A 25,926-nucleotide genomic window follows, 5' to 3' on the forward strand; every position below is an offset into this window, starting at 1 on the left:
TGTCATTTCTTCTTCTATAGCTCTTTCCTACCTTCTCCGTGACAGCTATTAATCTGTACTCATGCTAGCCTTACTCTTAGCATAATCATGCTGCTCCCATTCCACATTAAGTGGCATAAACTTGCATAAGAAACATTTTCAGCAATCAGCCTTATGAAGTTGAAGTTGCCTTTTTTTTTCCCCTCCCAAGCTACTTACATCTTCAGGTAATGCCTTTACCAATTCACTGTGAGCCATTGGCCTGATGCTCAACTGATGGATGATCTCTCGTTTGATTTCATCTGTTGCATTTACCTGTCCTATTCCAGGACTGAATCTTTCGCCTGTAAAAATAAAACATAACTTTTTTTTTAGGATTTTAAACACTTCTTTCTCTTCTTTTGCAACTTAAAGCAAAAGACTGGAAAATAAGTCTCTTCTGTGAAATCTTGTGTTCACCCACCAGTTTTCAAAAATTCATTACATTAATCTAAGCTAGTTTCAAGGCTGTTCTCCTAGGAAAGAAGTCAGAACTACAGGCAGTTCAAAATGGGACTGAACTTGAGATGACAACGAAGAATGCTCATTCCAGACCATTAAAGAGACTAAATTTTTAAATTAATGAAATGTATTCTGAACTTACCAACAATCATTATAATGAGGTATAGCATCTCTTCTATAAGAGTGTTATTTTGTTGAACAACATCCTGAATTAAAACAAACAAAAAAAGAATTCACATTTTTCAATTAAGGGTAAAAGAATTATTCCATATGCTGAAAATATTTTTCCGTTGTTTCAAAACATTGCCTTAGCACTCCCAAATCAAGCTATGCTGAAATGCAATCACAACTGCCTTAAACTTCTTAAACAATGCAAAAATTATGCATCAGTTTCTGACATTTACCAGTTTGACAGGTAAAAGTATTTATGCATATTTCAAACCGGTCAAACTGAATTAAAATAGGACAGGTTTTGCTTTTTTACCAACAAATTGCACAGTCTCAGTACAACAGCATCTGATACACTTTCGAAAACAAAACTGCATTTTCTATTTTAAATAAAAATTTTCTATTGCAGTAGTACATAAAATACCTTGTTAGTATTTTCTGTGCTAAATCTTTTGCCATAGTCTGGAGTACTAAATATCTGATAAAGTTCAAAGCGACTCAGCATTATCATCAAGAAGTGATTTGGATCCATCATAGACACACCTGTCTAATAAAGAAAAAAATGATTATAAACAGAAAATAGATTGTATATAAATATACCAACATGCTATAATAACACCCAATGTCCACAGTATATTCTTTATGAAATTCAGTCCTCTTTCTATCCTGGGCGTGAAGATTTAATTACTTAAGTTTACTCTCTTAGGACTCCAATAACACAAGCGACAGCACGTTTGACAAGCCGGATCCTATGCTTTATCAATACTTGCTGATGCCCTTTTAAATGTAAAATATTCCGGGTTATTCCTTCTATCTCAAATACTCTAAATAAAATTCAGTGAAAGACTTCTGGTTGGTTGGTTTTGTCTCTACAATCTTGTTCCTGCTGGCTCAACTTTTAGAAGGCATAACATCACTTAGTATATAGCACGTAAAGATTTCAAAACAAAGGCTGAAGACTTCAGCAAGACTTCCCAAACCTTCCTGCAAAGAACAATACTAATGTTTCAATGGAGCCACAAACATTTACTTCCATTTCCGAAAACTACTGGCCAAAGTTTTTTCTGTTTATTAAACAATGTATTTAAGTCAGCCAATTATAAATATTTGTTGTTAGTTTACTATGGCTAATGGGACCATCTTTAAGACAGAATAATTTCCAACAAAACTGAAGGATATCTACCCAAATGGGCAGCTGCAGATGATCATTAAAAATTAGGGGCAGATCAAGCCTCAGGAAAATATGTCTGAAAACAGAACTCGGGACATATGCATCATATTGGGTATTGCTAACTATAGGTAAGATTTGAGGGACTTCCTGAAAAAAGATTTTGCTGTCTAGGTGAACTATGCACCCCGAGCTGCAAATTTTAGCTTTCGTCACTCTCAGTGTAGAAGTAATGCATCAGACCTCTCTGTGTCAGAGCTAAGTAGACTGCCAGATTTGTAAAATTTCTTCTGAAGGAAAAAAAATAAGAAACCAAACACTACTATATGGGGTTCCACTTTCTATCCAGCATTTTAGATGCCAGCTTTGAAGTGACAGAGAAGAGGCAACACATACATTGAGTACATTACTGAAGACCTGCAGACTCACACAACTGCCAGTACAGCACAACCCATGAGTTAAAATATTACATTCTTGAAGATGTAGCATTACGTACACATTACACAGAAAATTCTGCACTTACCACAGTATATTTATAAAACAAGGATTACAACAACAGTATTTCCTTTACGAATTATCCCATAAAGACACAGATACAATAAAAAAAAATAGAAGTCCTTCCATAAAAATTGACTTTTTTCCTTGTCATTAAAAGGTTCTGATGGAGCTAAAAAGAAATGCACACATATCCTGAAAATGCTTGATAAAAATACAAACTGGTACATATGGTTACCTGAAGCATTACTATGTCCTTGTCAAACATCTCCCTCCTGCACTTCACATTATGATAGTAATAAATCTGAAACAAAAAACAAACCATGATAATTAACAAACATCGTATTTAGTCTAAGCTTATTTTCATTCTGGAAAAATAAACTTTGTTATACAGTATTAGTAAACAAAAATTGAATCAGTGATTTGAAAAAATATATTTGTATCAAAAAGCATTTTTATATAGCACAAAACAAGCATAGTTGCTGGCTGGGTTGTATTGATCTAGTGTCTAGACTGCATACACTTAGAAGGAAAAATCCTGTGGACCTCTTAGGTCTACATTTTAATTACCTACTTGTTTAGCAATTAACTGTTTGAAATTCACAGGAGAGAAAGCCCTTGCAGGTGGAGAAATGTTCTTTCTTTGCTCCATGAATTGCTCTTTAAGTATTTGACATATAATCTTTCAGGAATTGCCAGTTTCAGCAAAATGTTAATATTGTGTGTCCTGGTTTCAGCTGGGATAGAGTTAATTTTCTTCCTAGTAGCTGGTACAGTGCTGTGGTTTGGATTTAGGATGAGAATAATGTTGATAACACACCGATGTTTTAGTTGTTGCTAAGTAGTGCTTACAACTAGGCAAGGACTTTTCAGCTTCTCATGCCCTGCCAGCGAGAAGCTGGGAGGGGGCACAGCCAGGACAGCTGACCCAAAGTGGCCAAAGGGACATTCCATACCATGTGACGTCATGCTCAGTACATAAACTGGGGTGAGTTAGCTGGAGGGCAGTGACCGCTGCTCAGAAACTGGCTGGGCATCAGTCAGTGGGTGGTGAGCTACTGCATTGTGCATCACTTATTTTGTATATTCTTTTATCATTGTTATTATTATTTTCCCTTCCTTTTCTGTCCTATTAAACTGTCTTTATCCCAACCTATGAATTTTACTTTTTTTTTTTTTCTTCCTTCAATTCTGTCCCCCATCCCACCACAGTGGGGGGGAGTAAGCAAACAGCTGTGTGGTGTTTAGTTGCCTGCTGGGTTAAACCACAACATTGTGATAGAACCATACTTAACCCAAACCATCCTGGGAGTGAACTCGACAGTCCTGCACCAAGCAGCAGCCACACCTCAATCACTGCATAGCACTGAAATGTGGGAAAGGTTGATTCTACCACAACTAAGGAAAATAAAGAGGGCTATCAAGTTTCTACCTGGGACTGGGAACAATCTTCAGCGTGCTAAACTTTCCTCTAGAGACACACCATTTCTCATCAGAATTACATGGAAGAGAGCTAGGCATGCCTTCCCTCTCTTCCCCATACTAATAATTCACACACAGATGCCCATTCCTGCCTTCTGGGAAAATATCCAAAAGGAGCTGGCTGAACATGAGCTCTCCATAGCCAAAGGAAAGAGAAAGGACTTCCAGACTGTGGGAGCCATATTACCCAAACTAAACCAGGCTCTTAACTTCAAGATGCTGACAGCCAGGGGAAATTAACACAGAGACTTATTTCTCCATCAAAAGCTATGCTGGTATTTCAGATTTGACTTGTGTCTACAGTAACATGGGCGCTGCTATAATTGTACATAGAGCTCCTTTTGCTGTAATAATGACAATAAAGGACATCACCTTATAAAGATTCTTTAGGTTAAGAGGCAAGAAGTGTCAGAATATAATATGTTTGAGCAGCTTAATTCCGCCTCCAAGTACACATGCATTGCAATTATCTAGTGAAGATGGGGGCTTGTGGGAGGGAAAGAAGTTTCTTGCAAATAAATCAAGTTAACACCTCACAGAACTAAATCCTATTTCTGTTGTAGTCTATGTCTTGCTGAGAAAATCACTTTAGATGATCACCCTGGTGGGTGGCACTGACGCTACAGTACCCATTTTATAGTTGTTATGCTTGAAACACCTAAGACCTAATTCGTACAAACACAGAGAACATAAGTTTAGAGATAGATGGAGCTAGTCTCTGGAAGTATGAAAGAAGTAGGAGAGACAAAAGCCAAGAAACACTCAGTTCTGCACTGGTTCTAATGCTTCTGTGTGGTTTTCAGATTTCAATTACTTTATAAACATAAATAGTAATAGTATCTTAACGGTGCGTATTTTTATATTTGAGACACTTTTATGTGAAGGTGATAAATGCATTACTGAAGATGCACAGATCCAATTCTGCACTTCATGCTGCTGTTGGACAGTATACAGTAAAAAGACTAGGAGACATTAACTGCTTTATACTAAAACTTCTCTACGCACAGAGCACTAAGTTCACTGAGTGCTGTAGCAGTCCTGAATCAAAAAAGCAACTTCTGACTAAGAAATCAAAGACCAGTTTAAAAGCACAAATTATTCAAATTATGTGCGTGCTGATATAAATGCCTACCTCACATTGCCTTCCATAGGATTTACATAAGTGAAATTTGAAATCAATACAGAAAGGGGAAGTTTTGAGGTCCAAAATTATCTTGGGGGAGTTATCAGGAAACAGGGATTCCACAGCTACTATGTACTTACCTGATTAACAAGAGAGAACCCGTTTCTTCTCCACATCCCTGCATGCACCTGGGCACACAGGACCAGGCATCGTAGAGGATGTTCTATTAACATAGGTGGGCTAAGTTCACTCTGCATTAAGAAAATGCAATATTTTGATATATAGAGAGAAAATAAAAGAAAAATGGGACTGAAATGAAGGAGGATATTTGTGATCATTAAAATATTTTGGCAATACAAAAGAGAAGCAAATCCAACACACGTATTACAAAAGTTTGATGAACCTATTCACAATCTACCCAATTGTTATTAACCAACCTTACATTCTGTCTTTGCTCCACAGAAGTACTCCACAAGGGCTTTAGTTTATTCTTAAAGACAGTAGGTTTCATATTTTAAAACATCAACACTATCAATTTAATAACACTGTCATTTGCTTTCTTTCATTCAAAGGTTAAGTACTACTTCTTTCAAAAGACACTGAGATTTCTTCTCCCAGTTATGCTTTCTCCTCTTTTAATTTATCTTGTTCTTCTTAACTTCCCCTTAAAGAAACAGCATATCAAAGAAACAGCTGGGGAAGAAAATGAGAACCTAGGCCAAGGAGAAGGAATCAGATCCTGCCAGGAGTTCCTAAAAACAGTTTCTACTACAAAAAGAAGGTAATGCATGAAGAACAAAACACAAATCTAAAACCTGAGAGGTTATTTAAGAGACCAATACTGATTCCTTATGCTCCAGCCATTAATATCTAGATATTAATCTTTTAAGAGGTAATTTTACCTACTAAAGATAGTCTCACTGAACAGAATTCATAGCAAAAAGGTCCTTTGTTTTATTTAATAATATCCTACACTTACATGACCTACACTTACATCACGTTCAGCATTAATTATATTTAATGAATATGCTACATTTAATTACATACCAGCGGTAGCAGCTCTGGAAACTTATAAGCCACTTCAGTTTTACTCAGCAAAACATGCAAGCCTACATAAATACACGAAACAAATACATACATAATATTACACACAATATTTTATATAATTCAAATAGGACAAAAAAGGTCATCTAATTTACTACCAGACCACTTTCTGGACACAGCTACAAGTAAGCCCGCAGAATTATCACCCTGGAGCTACACAGCTATTTTCTGAAGAGACACATTACAAAGCACACATTTTAGGAGTGTGTGCTTTGTAATGTGTGTGACACATTTAGAATTAAAGTTTTCCCATTGTATCTGCATAAAACTTGCAGTACCAGTGAGATTTTTGCCTTTCTTTTGACTCTGTCATGTCCCCTCAGCGACAGCCAAGAGTCCTTGGTCTATCAGGACAAATTATGAACAACAGATACCTCATCCTTTCTATCAGTCCTTAGAGGTTTACAAAATACCTCAGGACCTATAACGAGGCCCCTACAAAAGTTTTCTGGTTTGCTTTGTTTTAAAGCTACAAGGGTTTTGCTTAAAGATTCAAACACTCACAGTTATTTAGCGCTGAGCTGCACAGTATTTTACCTAAGAATTACCTTTTTCACTTCATTACCCGTGAATTTATTTTTATCGTATGACTTTCTGATTATGTAAACTAAAATTCATCAGCCTTTTTTCAACACAACTATTGAACAAGATAGGCACAATACAAAGAGAAAGACATAGCTTAATTTTCCAGTGACACATCTGTTTGATAAATCTGTTCTCTAACAGAATGTTGATTAGTCTATTCAATCTGACAGCTAAACATATTTCAAAACAGTCAACTACAGTCCGTATTTTGTTGCATTTCTTTTGCATCTCAAGTGGAAAAAGCAGCAGTAACTGCCTACAACACACCCCACTGACAAATCCAGAGGCATGAGACAATCTCCCCCAGGCCTGAAACGATAACAACTTCTCCAATGCTTGGGAACATTTTGTCTAGAGGCTATCAAACAGCTAGAAAATGGCCAAAGTGCATCCTATTCAGGCTTTAAACAACTGTTGTGTGGTTCCTTATGTACACACAAATACAAATCACATTTATACAACATTTTTCATTTCCTGAAATATTTTTAAACTAGTTCATACCTGCAAGTAAACGAGAAACTGGGAGATGAATGCTAACTTTTTCCTGAGAAACACAGTATCTGATGGTCTCCACTGAATGTCCACACATACTGAGAACAATAGGCTGTTCTCCATCAGTAAAACCACTATGACACTGCATCAACACAGTCAGGCATTTCTTGTAAGCTTCAATTAACACTTTTTCCTAAAAGAAAGATCACAGTTTACAGAGATTATGAAAAAACCCAGAGCTCTGCAAAATAATACAGCCAACGTAAAAAAGTCTGACGGGTTTGGTGTTTTTACTTTTATTAAGTGTCCTGCAAAATTAAGATAAGGAATCCAACAAAAGGAGCTGAATTAAGGGGGACACAGATTGCGAAACTCATACAGGTATATCTGATTAGAAAAACACCCACTAGTTTGGGGGTTTTTTTTGTAACATACTATGGGAACTTTCTGAGCAATGATCATGCTAGGCTAGTGAAACCTGAACATTAACTAATAGTGACAGATTAAAGCCAGCTTGAATGTTCAAATATTCTAGGATCACTTGTTCCACGGCCATATTTTACCATGCTGAAGTTCTGTACTCCTAAAACTTGAAACACTTATAGAATAGAAACCTGATTTATAATCAGGCAGCATTTGGTAGTTCCGGGGCCTATTACTCTATTTCCTCTTCTCTGAAAATTACAACCTGATAGTGTTGTGATGACCACAAGTTTCAGAGATGTGACAGAACTCTCTGCAATATTTTTTGAAAGGCTTAACCACATTCTTACGACTTGGTCAGTTCAAGCCATAAAAGATGTGTTTAAATACAGAAAAGATTTGCACTTGCTCAGAGAAGATGATCTTGGCTTATGGTGCAATTATGTGTCTTGCTCAATTGTTACACATTTGTGTAATTTGGTTTTTTTTCCCTTTCACGTGGAGAAACAATTCAGAAGGAACTTACGTCTAAAGCACACCAGTCCTGCATCATTGAAATAACAAGTGTTAATTTCATCTGCAATGTAAATGCTGCTTCCCATTCTGGTTCCATTTCTATGTGTTGTCCTACTTGACGAGTTATTGGATCCATACCCTAGAAACAAAAAGAATTATGCATTTCAACAATATATCACTGAAATACATTGACAACATTAGCATAAGTGTGAGACAGTGGCTACTGTCCTTATAAATATATTGTTGCTACAACAGGAAAAAAGCAGCTTGGGACCATCTGACAAGGAATTATACACATTGAAATAATAAGAAAATTAAACAGGAATTGGAAGAGAAGAATACTGGGACAAGAAACATTTTGGATATGAGCTCTATTTATTATTAACACCTGCAGAGATTTCAGTATTATGAGCAGTACAATAACGTTTGTATACATAATCTTACATACACATTTGTTTTTTGAATGTATTTTCTAGGGATGTGCTATTAAATGCATTTAAGTACTAACTAAAGATGGGGTACTACAGTACCTAATCAGCTCTTGACACAAGAAGAAAAAAAAACAGCATGATCTAAGGATTACAATATATTCAAGAGACTACCATAAACAGACTAACAAAAGCTAAGTACTGAGAAAGGTATGCTACTGAAGTACTGAAAAGTGGGAGTGATTCTTACTTATACCTTACTGATCATACAGTCAATTTGCCCTTGTAAAAGCTGCACTGCTTTTAAAATACTCCTCTTAAGGTAACATAGCGCATGAAAAGGCTGGGGGGAAAAAAAACCTCACAGCAGAGAGTCTATTTATATGTCAGGAATTATATATTCCTCAATACAAGGAGCAACTCTGCTGATACTTAAGTAGTAACTGGAGCTCTCGCTATGAGGGAAAGTTGGTTAAGATGGACCAGATTTTGCTCACACAATTAATTGGGTCTTGTCTGCCTGTATAGCTGCAAAATATGCCCAAAATGACATTTTTCTTTTTGAACACTCTTCCTTTTTACTGCCCTCTACAACAAACTAAAAAAAAGTTAGGTGAGATGTTATGTTTCAGGAAAACATGATGGCTCCAAAAGTTATACTGTACTGGAGTTATAAAATGGAGAGTACATTAATATCCTCCATTTTTATATCATGATAGCTAACTTCCTGCTTTAACACAGTGCAAATTTTGTAATTCACAGATTTACATACCTGCATACATTTGAGTAATTCTAAGAAGGCATCAAAACCCTCCAGGAACTTGTGCCTCAAGTCATCTGACCACTCAGTTGGCTTACTTATCAACACATACCTGGGTACATTAGAAAGATACAAGTGTTAATTTTGTATTTTTTTTTTCCTCCCCAATTGATCAAATCAGCACATAGTTAATATACTTACTTGAGATCCAAAATAAGGCTCTGAACACGCCTGAATTTGAAAGCCTGCAGAGCAGTGTAACGTTCAAACTGAAACCTGCCTTGGATGTCACGGTGCCTTAAGTGGTCCATAAAAGTTTTGATGATAGTGGTCATGAGATTTTCTTCCGTTATTAGCATTCGAGCCTATGCCAAAGTACATTGAAATTTGCTGTAATTAACAGACACAGCTAACAAGAGTTTCACACTGCACCATGAAGTTTATAAAATACGTGAATTTTTATCCAAAATAGTTACATCAATAATTAAAACAGAAGAACATACTGAAAGCCAATCTTCCAAACATTCACAGAAGAAAAAAGTAATCTAGCCAGAAATTATCATAATCCAGATCTCTCTCTTCGGATGCCTTCTGTACAGAAGTTTGACTATGGTTAGGCTCCTGCTAACCTATATAATTATGACAAGACATATGTTATTATGTGTCTTATAATTAACTTCTACCTCCCTTTAAGCTTGTGTTGTCTCCTCTCATAATTTAAGTATGAGCCCTTTAGGGGAGTAACAGCTCTTCTGCTTTCTGTTTACAAACTGTCAAGCACTGTGGTGAAGAGCGCTTCTTCTGAACTGCTAAGGAACTGTACAGTGCTGTTTCCACATGGAAATTACACGAAATGACTTATGATTCCCCTTAAGGGCTATTGCATATATCCATGTGTTGTAGCAAACAAATCAACAGGCTTCACAAAGTCCGACAAAGATTGTCTTCCACACCCAACCTAACCTAACCCAACCCCACAACAGAGCAGGGGGCACTAAGAAGTTACTGCCATCTCCTACTTGTGAGCTCTTCCAGAACTCCCCCATTCTGTTGGTTCTCCAAGGTAAATGGGATGAGTCTTGCCGTTCTCGGATCCCATGAGGATTTTATTACGTGGCTGGTAGATTCAAGAAGATTGGCTGCTCTGATCTACCTCAGCGACATTGTGGTTGTTGACTAGAGCTTCTGGGTTCTACAGTTGCTAATGATACTCCAAAATACAGTTTCTAAAATGCCGCTGCAGGAAGGGGGCAGAATCTAATGGTTAACATTTTTTCCCCAAAAAGTCACCATCAACACAACCACCCATCCTCCCTCAAACCAAACAACCTCCATTACTTGAGAGCTCAAACTCTTAAATTACTAAGATCAGTTTGAAAATGTTACTGGGGGGCAGTGGGGTGGTTTTACATTCTTCAACTTATTCATTCAGTTAAGAATGAATCCAAATGGCTGTAAATACATAAAAAATAATTCTTATTTCATATGGTAGGAGCTTATCATAATTACTTTCATGTCATGTCTATTCCATACTTCTATAAAACAGTTAAAAACAATTTGTTTTACTTTTTTTGCAGGCTTTTGAAATAGAAAACATGCAAAAGGGACACTCCAATTATTCTCCTCTAAGGAAATGTTTGAAATCACTTTTTTTAAAAAAAAAAGTATTAATACACATATTCCACCATCCCATCTGCCAAAGGAAAAAATAATACCATAACCATTTGAATAATACTAGTTGGTTAAGTCTAACTGTAAATCTGAATACTGGCAACATTCTTATTAACAGCATCAAAATTAAAAGAGGTAAGACAATATTGCCCTGGACCATGGAAACAAAATCCTGAGGTCCTGTTGAATTTGCATGAATAACATCCAGCCCTAGGAAACTGAAAAACAACTTTGCTCAGTATCATAACTGCCATGCTACTATTGAATTTTAGAGCTCAATTAAGTTGATTAAATTTGGAAGTATTCAGAAGCATTCATTTTCTAAACAATTCTGGCTATGAAAATCAGACTTTTATTTCCAATACAGCTCCAAAGCTTAATTTGTCTAGTTTGTAATGCAAGCAAAGACAGACTTATTTGGAGACTGGAGCAAAAAAAGACGTTTCCCAAACAAGCATAAACTGGTAAAAGACCAGCAGAGTTAGTGAGCTGGGAGAAGGAACAGTGCCCCTGAAGCACTGTAACAAAAATTAACTGGAAACCTGAAAGAAGGCATCGTCTGAGTCTAGAAGTACCAAAGGAAGTAGGGAATATCATGAGACGATTCTTGCTTGCACTTGTGTTGACTGGAAAACTAACGTAAAGTGGATCATTTATAAAACTGCACCAGAATGGTATGCTCTGAAACTGTGATATGCAAACCATAATGTAGATTACTACAAACAGTAACAGTGGCTCAGTATGATGAGGAATTTAAGTGTTATGCATGTGTCTCTAAATAAACATTTAAGTACCTTTCTAAAAAAAGTAAAAGAAAAATGTAAAAAGAAAAGCCAAAAATACCCAGCCCACTCTGGGAAGTCAGACTCAAACTTTGCAATGCTGAATGCTTTACCTTCTAAACCCATAGCAATGTATGTAAACAGTCTGACTGCTGTGCAGCAGCAGTGCCACGCATTTCCACAGTAATGTTAAAAGAAATCTGCAGTCCTGATTCAAGAACCTCGAGTTGCTTTTAACAAATAAAGATTTCCTTTTTTGGTCTTATAGTACTTACAAGAGAAGGCACTGTGAATATCTGTATCGAGAGGTCAGCAATTGAGAACTCTCTGTCGTGGTCATCTTTCATAAAATCACTCTGCAATCGCTCATAGTTCTATTAAGAAGGAGGCAAAAAAAGGCAAGGAGTGCCAACTATCAGTTTTTAAAAGAAAGACAGGCACTACTCACCAGAGTAGGTACAGTGAAGAGTTGGACAGACAGAGCAGCCACCGATACTGCCCGTTCGTGATCATCCTCCATATAATCTCTCTGCAACTGCCGGTAATTCTAAACAACAAGGGGAAATTCACCTCTAATCCACACTGACCTGATTTTTTTTTATTTAAACGTCTGCTCTGGGAAACTTTAACGCCATGATAAAGGGAAGAGTAGCTCTTACAGATTATTATATAGATATTTTGTGCAAAGAACATGACAACTTAATCTGCTCACACGTGAGATCTACTCACTCTCATTTTCACAACAAAGGTTAATATTTTATTTTCTGCTTGAAAAAGTTATTTGTGTTCAGCAGAGTGAGCAGAATTTTGTAGTGCTGATTTAAAGCATTTCAAATACGAGTTACTGCAGAAATACTAATCAGCATAACTGAATTTCAGCACTCTTTCTGAGTAGTGCTGTAATAGCTTACACCTCAACAATGAGAAGCGATTAGCTCCTAAGTGATAGCCTGCACAGTTGACGGTGACGACAAAAACATCTGAACTGCTTTAGTTCTGGGGAGCCTGGAAAGCCCATTTTCTTCCCAGGAGATGAGATGCCATTATAGCTAATATTTTGAAGACAGAAATCAGGTAGTCAGCATTTAATTTCAACTTTTCACTTCCAAAAAAAAGGAAAAAAATTCTGGGTAACAGTTCATTTGAAGCACTGTATGCTAACTAAACTCTCTTCACTAGACAGTTTAAGAATTTAATGGCTCTTTGTAAGAAAGATACTTACTCTTGCAAAGCGGATAGCGAAAAGTTTCTTGTATTTCAAATCCATAAGTAGACTGCTCATGAATAACTGGTGATACACATTTCTAGCTCCTGTCAAGAAAAATGAATGAAATATTGCATGTCACTATTTTCTATCAACATATTATGAAAACATTTAGAAAAGTAAACTTTTACAGAATGAGGTAAGTGTGCATGTCAGAGCAGAAGCTGCTTTGATTAAGTCTATCAGGTGGTAGCAAAGGACGAAGAAGAATACATAAAACAAAATTCTTCAAGTGGCATTATTTATTACTCCTGTATAAGATGACACTGAGCTGTTGAATGGAAACATAAACCTTCAAATATACGGCAAGTCAGGCAAACAAGAACAGAACTGTATTCCTCCTCAGGATAAACAGAGGATTCGGATAGCTCAGGGTAATAAACAGCATGCTATTATGAGAAGTCCTGGGAAATGCAATAAATTGTTAGTTGTGAACAACTCTGCAAAATGATCAGCTTAGCCACCTCTGAATTTCTAGTCTGTCTGAGCAGCATCCCAGAAAAATATTATCAATACAAATGAGAATTGACTGTACGTAGTTTGGAAATACATGCACCTATGTACCATTATTTCTGTAGGTCACTTTTAAGCCAAAAGCCATTACACTATTTCCTTAATGCAGAGTAACTACGGAATACATGAAAAAGTAGAGAAATACTGATGCTGAAATAGAAATGCAAAAGTTACTCCTTGCTTACATGAAAGACGTTATCCTAACAAAATCTGTATTAAAAATATTGTAATGGTCCACAAAAGTAGTACCTTTTAGATCACGAAATTTGCAGTCCAAAAAAAAAAATCTGAGTGACAGGAATTCCTTCACACAAGATAAAGGTATTAGATAAACAAAACCTAAAAGAATCATTTTCTCCATACTACATCCACTTTCCACCTTACTTCTTCCTTCTTTTATTGGTGCTCCAAGAAGTTCCCAAGACAGACCACAAAGAGATGTTACTACTCTCTAGGATATCTGTACCTCAGAACTGAAAAGCAACAAAAGATACTGGGGGGAGGGTAGCAATCTTCAAAATACTATATTCATGTTTAAATAAGGAAAAGACAGATATATTGCATCATTCTCTTGCCTTCTCTTTGTGCTTCTCTTTCTTGCACCTGGCCTTACATGCCTTTTCAGGATATCAAATCAGACACAGAATCCATGATGGAAAAGAAATTAACCATCTCCACTTCCTCAAAATTACAACTTTCTAGCCAACCTCATTATACCAATCAGGCTTTTAAAATTTTAAGGGCTCTAAAGTAACAGAACAGTAGTTTTCACTGAACGTTCGCAGAACACTCTTCATGAACACAAACACAAGTCAAAGCAGAAAACCTCTGCCCTATCCCTTAAAAAGAAGCATTTTGGTAGATATGATATAGATGCTGAGATCCTGTAAAGCAGACAAACCCCAAATCACTCTATTGTTTACTCAATTTCCCTTAACTATCACTGTCATCCGTGTATTCAAGTCAGCCTTAATTTCAGACTACTTTAAAAAATTAGATCTAAAACCAACCCCATCTCCAAATGTTCTTGCCTTCAATATATCTGGAGTGCATCATGAAGAGACAGATTATCACAAATCAGGCAATTCCATCTATAATACACCACAGTAAAAAATGATTAAACATTAGCAGATACAGTAAAGGGAAAACTTATCTGCATAGCATTGTTTAGTATTTTCCAGAAGTTTGAGGAAACTCACCTTTCCACAGTTTAGAATCATACAGCATCAGCTTATCCACAAGAGAAGAATTTTCACCATCTGGCCCCTCCTGTAAACCAACTTGACACAATATTCGACGAAGGCCATCTTAATGAAGAGAAATGATATGTTAATTATAGCTTAAACACAAATTTGTACATTATTTTGACATACTGGAATTTTCATAAGACACAGTAGAAGCCATAGGGCCCTCTTTTCCTTGATAACTGAGTAACACTGCTCATATTTTGCTGACAGAAACACAAATATTTTATACCTTGCAAGTTTCACACTAACCTCAGGGAACATTAGGAACCTTGTGAAAATTGCCAAACACAATTTGTTTCAAAGTTACCAAATAAAAATGTGCTGTCTTAAAAGTGCTGCTGGCTTACTAATATAAGAAATAATTATACAGCAGGCTCATTTTCTAGGTTGTATTTTTCCTGTTTAGAGTCCTATCAAAAGGAAAATATAAAATCCAGATATGAAATGGCTCATATATCCGAGTTTTTTATTTACATTTACTAGCTGCTATTATTTTAAAGCTTCTCTACATATTTTTTTCTAATAGAAAGCACTAATAGTTGTTATTATATGAACATGTAAGTTATTATATGCTTGCCGACAAGCCTGCGTCTGCAACAGAACACAACACAGACATGCTCGTCCTAACAATGTTCAACTTAGCTTTGCACTGCAGGTAATGCATATTCACTAACACAACTACATTACTTAGACGCATTAGCCCTTATTTCTGCACGCCGCTTCGCCATCTCAGCTTCTTAGGTAGAGTTGGCAGCGGCTTAGTGCCATGTACACCATACTGTGTGCTGCATGGTGGAGTTCAAGGGTAACAAATTAATGGAAACTACTGCATTGTTCAACAAATGGCAAACAGATGCTTATTCCTGAAGAACTGACATTTGCTAGAAAGGACATGGTAGTCAAGCCTGTGACAAAGTTCCATAGCAAGGTTTTTCCCTTTATTCACCGACAAGAGTTTGACACTCATTTCACAGCAATCATCCAACCTAACCTTGTGGCACAGCAGGAGACCCCTCCACCTGCCAATCTCCCTTTGGTCAGGGACATTTAAGTGTAACCACCTAAGCAGTGCAATTCTATCACCCCATATTGCAGATGAAGGGTAACAGGCTGTTAAAAACATTGAGCAGAATCTAGATGTTTGGGTGTGTTTGTTAAAAATCAAGTGCATTTCACAAAACCAGACTCCGGAGTACATTGCAAGACTGCATCCCAAGGTGCATAAGGCATTTCAAGTAGTTGAGCACGAGCACGTAGGTGACAGACAAAATGTACGCATACTGCTTACCATCAGACATTATTTTTGCCCTTTGAATCATAAAGGACACTGCATTTAATGAAGTGAATTCTGCAGAATTTCAGAAGCACCACACACACAAATCAAACTATAAATTCAACACTTTCATCTGGAATTTGATACTCCATTAACATACTGAAGTTGTTTTTTTGCAACTGTAATTTATGCTGAAAATTAGTGACTTCGGTACCTGGCACAAATGACATGGCACAAAACTGGGCTCAGAGAATACGAGAAAGACCGTGCCTGCCTACACATTACACTGACAGGAAAGTTTATCTCAGATGTTCAATATTTTCATGTCTCTTCTTTCTATGAATACGTATTATTTGCCAGCAACACTGGCAAATAGTTGAACAAACTGCTACCTTAACTTTTCAAAAGTTTGATTTATGTATCTTTAAAAATTAACTTACACAAACATAAACTACTTATCTTTCAAAAAGGTAACATGATACAGAGATCCTGTGCCTGAAATCTTGGCTAGTTTTTCAACTATCAGTCTAATAAAACATACAATCTCTGAAAGAATCATGCACCTACGCAGAACATATATGCAATATTATAGCTGAGTGTGCTTTGCTAATAGTTCTTGTTAACATTTACAGATGCATAGAACACCGATAGTGCATTGGAGACTGTATCTATATTTCTACATATCAGCAGTTTGACACGTTTTCCTTTTATTTCCCCTCATGCTCCAGACCTTCACAACCTTATGATTCATCAGGACAAAGGAGGAACCAAGCCAAAACAAACACAGAGCCTTCCCATAAAAATGATACCACGCATCTTGATTCCTTTGAAGAAACCTCTTTCTAAATACCTGATTAATACTTTGTTGGCTTCTATACTTACCCAAAAACCTCCATACATCCTTGCATTTTCTCTGTTTTACTTAGCAAAAAATCTGAAGCAATCACTTTCATCATCATTCATCAAATTACTTCTGAATAATTTTGTTTTATCTAATCAGACAGGTTATTTTCAGCTTACTGTATTCATTTAAAAAGAACTAGGGACTGAAAAATAGCTTGTTGGCATACAGCATTTGACAGCGATTCTCAGCTTCTGTTCAACAGCAACTAAACAGAAAATAGCATCTGAGAAGACTAAGTAAGACTGGTAGCACTTTCATATGGAAGTTAGAACAGCACTCCAATAAGAGAAAACAGAATGAAGTGTGACAAGTTATTAATAGCTTTGCCTTATGTATTACATATCTGAAATAAGTAGACAACATTGCTTCAGGCATTCAGCTTGCCTCACAAATATTCTCTAACTTATCTCAAAAAAGTTCAAGTTTGCCCACCTGAATATCCAATAACACTGCCAAGCCAAGTTAGGAGCTTCAGACCAAAGCTCTGATGGGCAACAATAGATGAATGCATAACTTGTACTTTCAATGGCTTTGTCTGACGACTGGTATTTCTCTTAAAAAGAAAAGGAAGGAGGAGGTAATGCATATTTAAGTGAGGACTAGCATATACTTCTGCACAGAAACACACCATTCCTATGACTGCTTTCAGTAATTTATAATACTAATACATATTTTAATTACTAACACCTACATAGGGAAGAAACAAACCCAAAAAAGTCTGAACTTTGTTTACCCTATTAATATTTGAAAGGCTTTATTATGCAATATCAACATATTTAGGCCAATCCATTTTCCACTCTTGGCCTCTTATCAATGTACACACTGATCTGCTGCATTTTACTGATAAGCAGTCCCACGCACAACCTAAGACAGCCATGCGTATTTGTTCCTCAGACTATGACACGCAAGTCACACAGCAGCCCACTACGGGAAAAAAATTATTGCCCACGGGCTATTTTCAATAATACAAATTAAACACACAGAGTTAAAACAAGAAAGAGTATTTCCCCTCATCTCTGTGTTAGTAACCTTAATAGTTAGACATTACATACAAAAGCCATTTGTTCTTTGACTGCATAGGTGGCAAGTTAAAAATATTGCATAACTTTATCTTTAAAGATATGTTAATGTTTTCAAAATACCTTAAACAGTTTAAGGCCAGTAACTCTAGCTGCAGAATTTTTTTTCAGTGGTAGCAGTATTATACACAAACTATTTATTTCATATGATTAAGTACTGCACTGCAGCAGTTAAAGAAAAAATAAATAAAATAATATTATTCCCATGTTCTTACATGGAAGAACCCTGTAATATATAGATCTTATGAATATATATACACATATATAAATACACACACACAAAATGAAAGTGTATTTGTAGTTTCACGCTTGGATTCAGTCAGTAACAATTTTGACAGTTGTGGCTGTGAAAGAGGCAAATAACTTCATACTATAGGAGAAAAACTAAGAGTTTAACTTCACTGATCTGAACTGACATGCAATTCTAAAAGATTACATCTGAAGTTCCTGATCAAGTTTTCTGAAGAGAAAAGTTGTCTGGGAACTTATTTTTAGGAAATAATTTTGGGTGCAAGGTAGACCATAGTAGAAAAAAACAAAAAGAAAAACGGAGCATAAACCTGTATTTTGATACCTCTACTGTGCGTATTGTAAATAGTACCTCCAACACTCTGTATTATTAAAATATAGAGTCATTACAGTAACAATATCCCAAAACTGTGTAGCAAAGCCTCTTTTTGCTTAAGATGAGGCAAATAAGTAGGTAATATTACTTACCACTATTACCGATTTTGCTTGATCGCAGTACTGAAAGTCTCCATATCGAACAGACCTACGTCCCTTTAAATTTGTAAAGAAGTAACATTACCACCAGCTTCTAAACAAGAAGTTCAAATACTGTTTTACATTAGTATAAAAGATACAGTAGAAGTTTCAGATGCACGTTAACCACCCTTGCTTTCATGCTATTTTCATTTTTTAAATTACTGTATATAGTTACATATTTGAATTCCCAAAATGCACCCTGTACTTTTTAAAAGAAAATAAAATTATACCATATATGCAGTTACCTGTTATACTAAATTGTCTGTGTATAATATTGTTTTTAAGATGTAACCATCACACTTCATTTATTTAAAATACCGAAAACTATCTTTAGTACTCATGCATCAATCATTAGTTTTGCTAGAATTTAAAAGATATTTCAGACATTTCAGTGCCTTTTAAAAAGTAGATATGAAAGCTAATTGGTCTTTTAAGCATACAACTAAAGCACTTGGTTTATTTCAAAACCGGAAGGTTTCCATATTGTATGAGTCTTTCTATACTGTTAATACATACATTAAAATAGATAGTCGATTCAATTTCTAGTGTATTATAGACAGAACAGATTACTGAGCTTTTAGATCTGGTCTGATGCCAAATCATTGTTTCAGGCATAACCTTCTCATTTCTCTTACATACATACACACGTGCACATGTATATATGCATTCATGTATCTACTTAGAAGTAGGACAGGGATCAACAGTAGGGAAAAATCTCCAAAGTGCATCCTACAATACACAGCACGTGCTCAAGTCAGCACACATTCAGGGATCAGATGGGAATCTTTTGGTTACTGATATCACAAAAATACAGTAGTGATAATACAAAAACAAAATCTAGTTCAGTGTTAAGTAATCTAAAGTGGTTATATTTCCTTTTCCACTGACCTTCTTGAAGTACTTTAACAACCCAAAACGATACTCTCATTGCCATTTTGGAAGAGACTTCCCCTCTGCATGCCACCCCCCCAAAAAAAAAAGGCAGGAGCCAACAAAACAACATAAAAGGACACTCATTTTCACAGCAACTGCTTACAGGCTCACGGCACAAATAACAAGATGCAGTTGTCCCCAGAAAGTTTCCCCTTCTTAAAAAATGCACACAGGCCAGAATACACACACAGCTGCAGAGTGCTTCTGAGACCAACATACTAGTTAAAATTATATTCAGCATGTAGTGATTCTGAACTCATTGTTCTTTCTAAATGCTGTATGAAATGCTTTACCTCTTCCTGCCATTATCATCTGACAATTATGAAAAAGAAAACTAAATTAAAAAAAACAAAAACACAAGTAGTTCCATGAGCACCGGAACAAAAGCAGCCAATTATGGATTTTATCCCTCACAGTTGACTGGTGTTACTCTGGGAAGCATTTCCCATGCTTGGAGCACATATGGGGGCTCTTTCAATATCAGCTCCCTGGTGTACAGTAAGGGATGAACTAAAGCTGCTGCCTGTCCTTGACAGAGGAGTGAGAGACACCCTGCTATCTACACCCACAAGACTTACTGGAATACAGTTACACTGAAACATATATTCAATATTAGGGCTGGTTTGGATTGGCCAATGAGTTAAGACGTTTTAGGGTGGCCTGACACACAGGGCTCAATCACATTAACAACACTATGGGAAAACAAACTGAAGTAAGTGTAGTCATATAGAATAAATATTAGGGCAAGTATAATTAAAAGTCCTAGCAATTAATTTACTTACATCTCTATCTACTGTTGTTGCAAAACCAATAGCTTCCTTCTGCGTGCAGTTGACAGCCTTCTGAAGAGTATAAATAACTTGTTCATAGGTATGGACTTCATCATTAAACAGCATGCAGTAGTAAGTGTCACTCTTCTCACTTCAAAGCAAGGATTGAATTTATATAATTCAAAGTAATATAATTTAAAAAAAAAAATTAACTTCTAGTTTAACAAAGCTTTCCACCAAGCAGACAACCCAAGACTGGGCTTCCTTTGCTGTACTGGAACATATCTCAACAATTTATTTGAGAAGGACTGACCACCCCTAACCTCTACAGGAATGTGCATCTTTCCTGCAGAATTAAGTCCAAAATGAGCAAAATCTTAAGACAATATTTAAGTCTGAGTATTATTTTTGAACATTTGTTGATTATGAATTGATAGTTTCCTACTAAGGAAAACACATTTCCTTCCATTGCAGCTGTGCTCAATACATTCCCCCATAGCTTCTTGAGAGATTTCACTGGTCTTGGCATTATTTTGCCACACCTGTTTCCCCAATACTGCATAAAGGTCTATTAGACAACAAAAACTTGGCAGTCTCTTAAAAAGCCCAAACTCCACAATCCTCAAAACCACAACTTATTAAACTTACATAGATTCAGTACAATCTTTTGATTCGCATCATTTCTTTATACAACATTCTTATTCACACAACACAAAGTAAAAGAAGTTACTAACAAGATGTCACAAATGAATCCATGATAACTATGATGCTACAATACACTTATATATTCTGTAATGCTTCAAAATTTGTAATAGGTGGATCACCAAAAGTACAAAATACTTTTGCCATCAGAATTTCAGTAACTTTGATCATAAGAAATTAACCCACCACTTGTTTTAGGGTATTGTATTTTACTAATACTTCGTTTTCAATATTAAGAAAATGAAGGTATCACAAAGACATTGTTTCATCATCGCTATGGAGAGAAATGGGCTGTATAACCACAAAAGTAAAAAATATGAGAAAAACAAATCTATTAAAATTATTTTAGTCCATTGTCTGCAAAATATTCCTGACAATATTAGGAAAGGCAGAAAATATACTTAAAATCAGAATTTGCATTTTCTATTGTAAATATCGGCAAGCCTTTGAAAGGCATAAGTCACTATACTTACATCATTTCTAGGCCAGGCAATTCATTTTCCTTTTCCCATGTTAATATATCTACTGCATATTTAAATGTGATGGCAAAAATATTATAAGCTCTTGCTACCATATCTTCTGGTAACTGCACAAGAGGATCCTGGAAAATAAATATAAATAGCAATTGAGAAACTAAATGACATTCAAAACAGAAATTATCAAATTTGCACCCCTCTGTGAAAGATGATGTAAGTATCTTTAATGATGTCTTTCTTTAAATAACTTTACATTTGAAAGGAACAGAGTCAATAATCATCTTGTTTTCTTCTTCCAGTTCTTCACTGACAATCACCAAACCAGTGATCTAACATTCAATACCTAAATGTTAACTTGCCTCTGATCACCCACTTAAATTTTCACACACTTCTCCATTTTCACTTCCATCGTTCCCACTTCTGCACACCTTCTAAGATAGTTCTTCTGAACAACTTTTAACCTCAACCATATTAAAATCTGCTTTTTCTGCAATGCCTTCAAAAACATAATTTGAAATCACCGTATCTTTTGTTCCACTTACCAATATTAGTAAACTGCAGAATACAAACAACTATGCATCTATTGTCTTGTTTTATATGTAGCACGCATTAAGAGGCAGAAGTCTTATCTATCCAAGCTTACACAACATCCAGCACAATGGGATCATGATTTATGATGGACGTCTCTTACATGCTGTGGCATATAAATAATTAAATGCTTAATTGTAACTAGGTATTTCATAATGATCTGCCCATGTCTCAGTCTCATTCACAGACAGCTGTTCCCCTTTCATATGTGGACCGTGCACCCACTTGTGCCCACTCTGCACTCGCAAGGGTGCCTTCCATTTGACATCTGCAGCAGCCACTATAAACTCATCCTCCTCTCTCCCAGAGCAGAATGACTGCTGCTGCAGGTGGGGGAACTGAAACGAGGAGGGGGAAGAAGAGGAGTGCTCCCTCAGTCTGCAAAGTCAAAGGGACTACTTTTTGGAGCAGCAAACGAGAATCACTGCCAACTCTGAATCAGGTAGTACAAGTACCACTGCCATTTCCTTCCAACCCATTTCAAGGGATTTGTCTGTGAATAGAAAACATTAAAAACCTCTTCTCTGAAAGGATTCTTCTTCTACTATTTCAAATTTTTGATGTTCAGAACAACTAGTCCCTCTTCTACAAAGCTGCAAAGGAACATTGCATGCCCTGTAGGTCACCTGGACATGTACTATACATTGGGTCACTGACTCAATTCATCATTTGATATTTTGAAGTATGTGTAACTGTTAGCCAATTAAAATATTTAACAGTAGCCCAATTTCTGTTTTAGGATTACCTAATACCAAATTCTGTGTTTCACTGCAGTTTATGTTGTATAAAAATGGCCACAATCTTTTCAGAACTCAAGCCTGCATTATCTACAGGAGGCCCTTGACAGTCACCAATTCACCTGTACTAGTAAAGTTTATTCACCTACCCACCCCAAGATTCTTTTGGAGTATTTGGAAGCTTTACAGAAGTGTTAATAACTGCCATTTCTCTTTTTTTGTTTCATTTAAAACTTATCTAGGGTATGGAAAACTATTAGTCACCAAAAGCAAAGGCAAATCTTAAGCAGCAGCAGCACTGCCTCCGTTCCCAGCACTTTCAACAAAGACATGTATCTGGGCAAGGCAGAAAACAGGCTCTGATAATGCTCAACAAATGATCCTGGATCTACCTCAAACACAACATTGCGTAACGTAAGAGATCTCAATCCCCATCACTCACGGGGAAGAAACACAAAGCCTGCCTAGTACCTTAATTTTTCTGTCACTCACACTCACTGTGTGAGTATCTTTGGACATAGAAGTAGCAGTCCTCCCAAGATTTCAGAACAAGTTTTCTAAGGCTGCCCACTAATGTAAACTGGCATGTAGATCAAGTGGGGAGTCCATGCAGCCGCGCTAGAGTCTTAGGGTTGAGATAGTGATAGTAGATTTTAGAAAGACCACTGTCACTGCAAATACAGTTACAGTTGCTTCACTTCAACCATCAGATCAGCAAAATTACTACAAAAATTTGGCTGATATTTTCCCTTCAAAAAAATCTCACAGGAATTATATTACATAAGAACAGACATGAGTGGCTAAACCAGAAGCCCAACTAGCCACCCGCATTCCTGAGATGTAATAACAGATAGTAAGGGAAGAGTATAAGAAAAGGACAGAATGCTCCTCTGGTCTCCAGTAACTTAAGACACTAATACTTCCCACACCAAAGATGGTATCTGCAATTTTTAAATGGCCATTGATCATTTTTTCCCTCCACAAACATGTTTAAATTTCCTTTTGAACACATGTAAACTTGTAACAATGGCGTTTCATAACAGTTAGTCCAACAGCTTGAGTTCATGCTGTAAGAAGTAGCATGTCTTTTTGCATTTAATAAGTCCAAGTTGTTATGCTATGAGACATGGTGAAGGTATGTTCTCTATTTACCTTCTCCATACCAAACAAGCTTTTATAGTCCTCTATCTTATATCTCCATTACAGCTTTCCTGTAACAGCAAGTTATTTTGATTTAAAAAATCTGTGCACTTTACTTTGGTAAGAATTGGAACATATGTTGCACAGACAGATTAATTTGGCTTCTTCATGCACACGATTACATACATGTTTGGTTTTGGGGGGGGGTTGTTTGGTTTTTGGTTTTTTTTTTTTTTTTTTACATGTAGCAGACTCCCTTCACCTTTCAGAATAAGACAGAAAAACAAAGCAACAGAACTAAAGCTGCAGAGGTGACCAAGAACATACAAAATAAAGCCTTCAAGTAGAAAATGTCATTCTAAACTCCTTAAGTTAGACAAGATATTAATTTTGTCTAACACATAGTGTGGTTCAAATATTACTATTACATTTCCTCCCCATCTCTCATGCATGGTATACAAGACTAAAAATAACCTCGTATGAATGAGTTATATATATACACACACATATATAGACAGTTAACAATGTTTTGAAACATGCCTCCTCAACTGTTATTACCTCTTCTTCTGCAGTCTCTGAAGTGTTAAGTTCATGCTTTTGACAGTAAGGACCTTCTTTCCAAGCTTCTGTATCACCACAGTCACAGAAACCTCCTCCACCTGATGTTGTCATCTAAAATTATTTAAAAACAAAACAGTTCATGTGAATATGCATATACATACATGCACATTAAGAAATGAGTAGTCACAGATAAACTACAAAAGCATGACCACAACACCCGATGGCTTGAGCTGATACCCTGTTAAAAAGCATAGCAAAACCATGCCTGTTTCTATGATGGCTGAAAGTTTATCTACTTCATCAGTCTGCCTATGCTAAAAGAAAATTTAAAAAACAAACAACAACAACCACCAACAGAAGCTTCAAAGACCCCCATTCTGCCCCACCTGAAGGCTGTGGGTTTTTTCTGGTTTTTAGTTTTTCTGAATCTATTACTTGCAATGCCATCTGTACTATTTCAGATTCTCACATTTTTAATCTGAACAAAGCTAAATCGTTTCATATAGCACTATTACACAGTGAGTAAAAGATGTGCTGTTCACAGTAACAGTTTACAGACAAAACTTACACACTGTCCACATAAGTCTTAGTAAGCATAGAAAAAAGTATCTGAAAACTGTATATTTACCCTGTTTTAATAAAATGGATTTTAAAGCCAAGATCACCTCAAATTAGTAAGTGTAATAATACTCTTTTTGAACCACAACTATTAACCGATTCATAGAATTCTTCTTTCATTTTTGGCATACAGGTACATTCTGTACATACAGGTACATCCTACAGTATCAACAAAATTGGATGGACATTTGAAACAACATTTGCTTACATTTTTGGATGTCACCTAGACTTGTTAATTCACTAAGCTTGCAAACTAAAAACCTACATACAAGAAATATGCTGATATCAGCAAATTGAGTCAGGTTTCTTGAAGCAACTTGTGTTTGTTTTTTTCTTCCTAAATCCTAGTGCTCAACGTAACCATGCAGTGATCAAATTTACATTAACAGCAGTGCAGTATTGTCAAAAACAGATTTACAGAAAGGCTGCACCGGTAGTTTTCACTTAGCTTCTTAGTTTAAAAACACACCAAGGCCTTCTTGGGTTTGTTTGTTTGTAGTATTTTTTTAACTAATCATAGAATCATTTATGTTGGAAAAGACCTTTAAGATCATCGAGTCCAACCGTTAACCTATCACTGCCAAGTCCACCACTAAACCATGTCCCTAAGTGCCACGTCTACACGTCTTTTAAATACGTCCAGGGATGGTGACTCCACCACTTCCCTGGGCAGCCTGCT

General features: G+C 36.2%; 1 protein-coding gene across 1 annotated transcript in view; it reads right to left on the bottom strand.

Moving 5' to 3' along the window:
* Positions 1 to 25,926, bottom strand: part of UBR2 (ubiquitin protein ligase E3 component n-recognin 2) — a 55,856-nt gene that overhangs the window by 25,246 nt on the left and 4,684 nt on the right. The window contains exons 3-20 of the mRNA XM_009330162.1: positions 24,627 to 24,740; positions 21,601 to 21,728; positions 20,438 to 20,576; positions 18,675 to 18,737; positions 17,311 to 17,431; positions 14,654 to 14,761; positions 12,900 to 12,988; positions 12,126 to 12,224; positions 9,426 to 9,589; positions 9,237 to 9,336; positions 8,047 to 8,175; positions 7,107 to 7,290; positions 5,964 to 6,025; positions 5,057 to 5,167; positions 2,550 to 2,615; positions 1,073 to 1,195; positions 623 to 686; positions 199 to 323 (exon numbers count right to left, since the gene is read on the bottom strand). Of these exons, the coding sequence (XP_009328437.1) occupies positions 199 to 323; positions 623 to 686; positions 1,073 to 1,195; positions 2,550 to 2,615; positions 5,057 to 5,167; positions 5,964 to 6,025; positions 7,107 to 7,290; positions 8,047 to 8,175; positions 9,237 to 9,336; positions 9,426 to 9,589; positions 12,126 to 12,224; positions 12,900 to 12,988; positions 14,654 to 14,761; positions 17,311 to 17,431; positions 18,675 to 18,737; positions 20,438 to 20,576; positions 21,601 to 21,728; positions 24,627 to 24,740 (1,989 nt within the window). The remainder of the gene's footprint in view (positions 1 to 198; positions 324 to 622; positions 687 to 1,072; positions 1,196 to 2,549; positions 2,616 to 5,056; positions 5,168 to 5,963; positions 6,026 to 7,106; positions 7,291 to 8,046; positions 8,176 to 9,236; positions 9,337 to 9,425; positions 9,590 to 12,125; positions 12,225 to 12,899; positions 12,989 to 14,653; positions 14,762 to 17,310; positions 17,432 to 18,674; positions 18,738 to 20,437; positions 20,577 to 21,600; positions 21,729 to 24,626; positions 24,741 to 25,926) is intronic.

The sequence above is a fragment of the Pygoscelis adeliae genome, unplaced genomic scaffold (genome assembly GCF_000699105.1).
Source record: "Pygoscelis adeliae isolate BGI_AS28 unplaced genomic scaffold, ASM69910v1 Scaffold308, whole genome shotgun sequence".
In the NCBI taxonomy this organism is placed as follows: Eukaryota; Metazoa; Chordata; class Aves; order Sphenisciformes; family Spheniscidae; genus Pygoscelis; species Pygoscelis adeliae.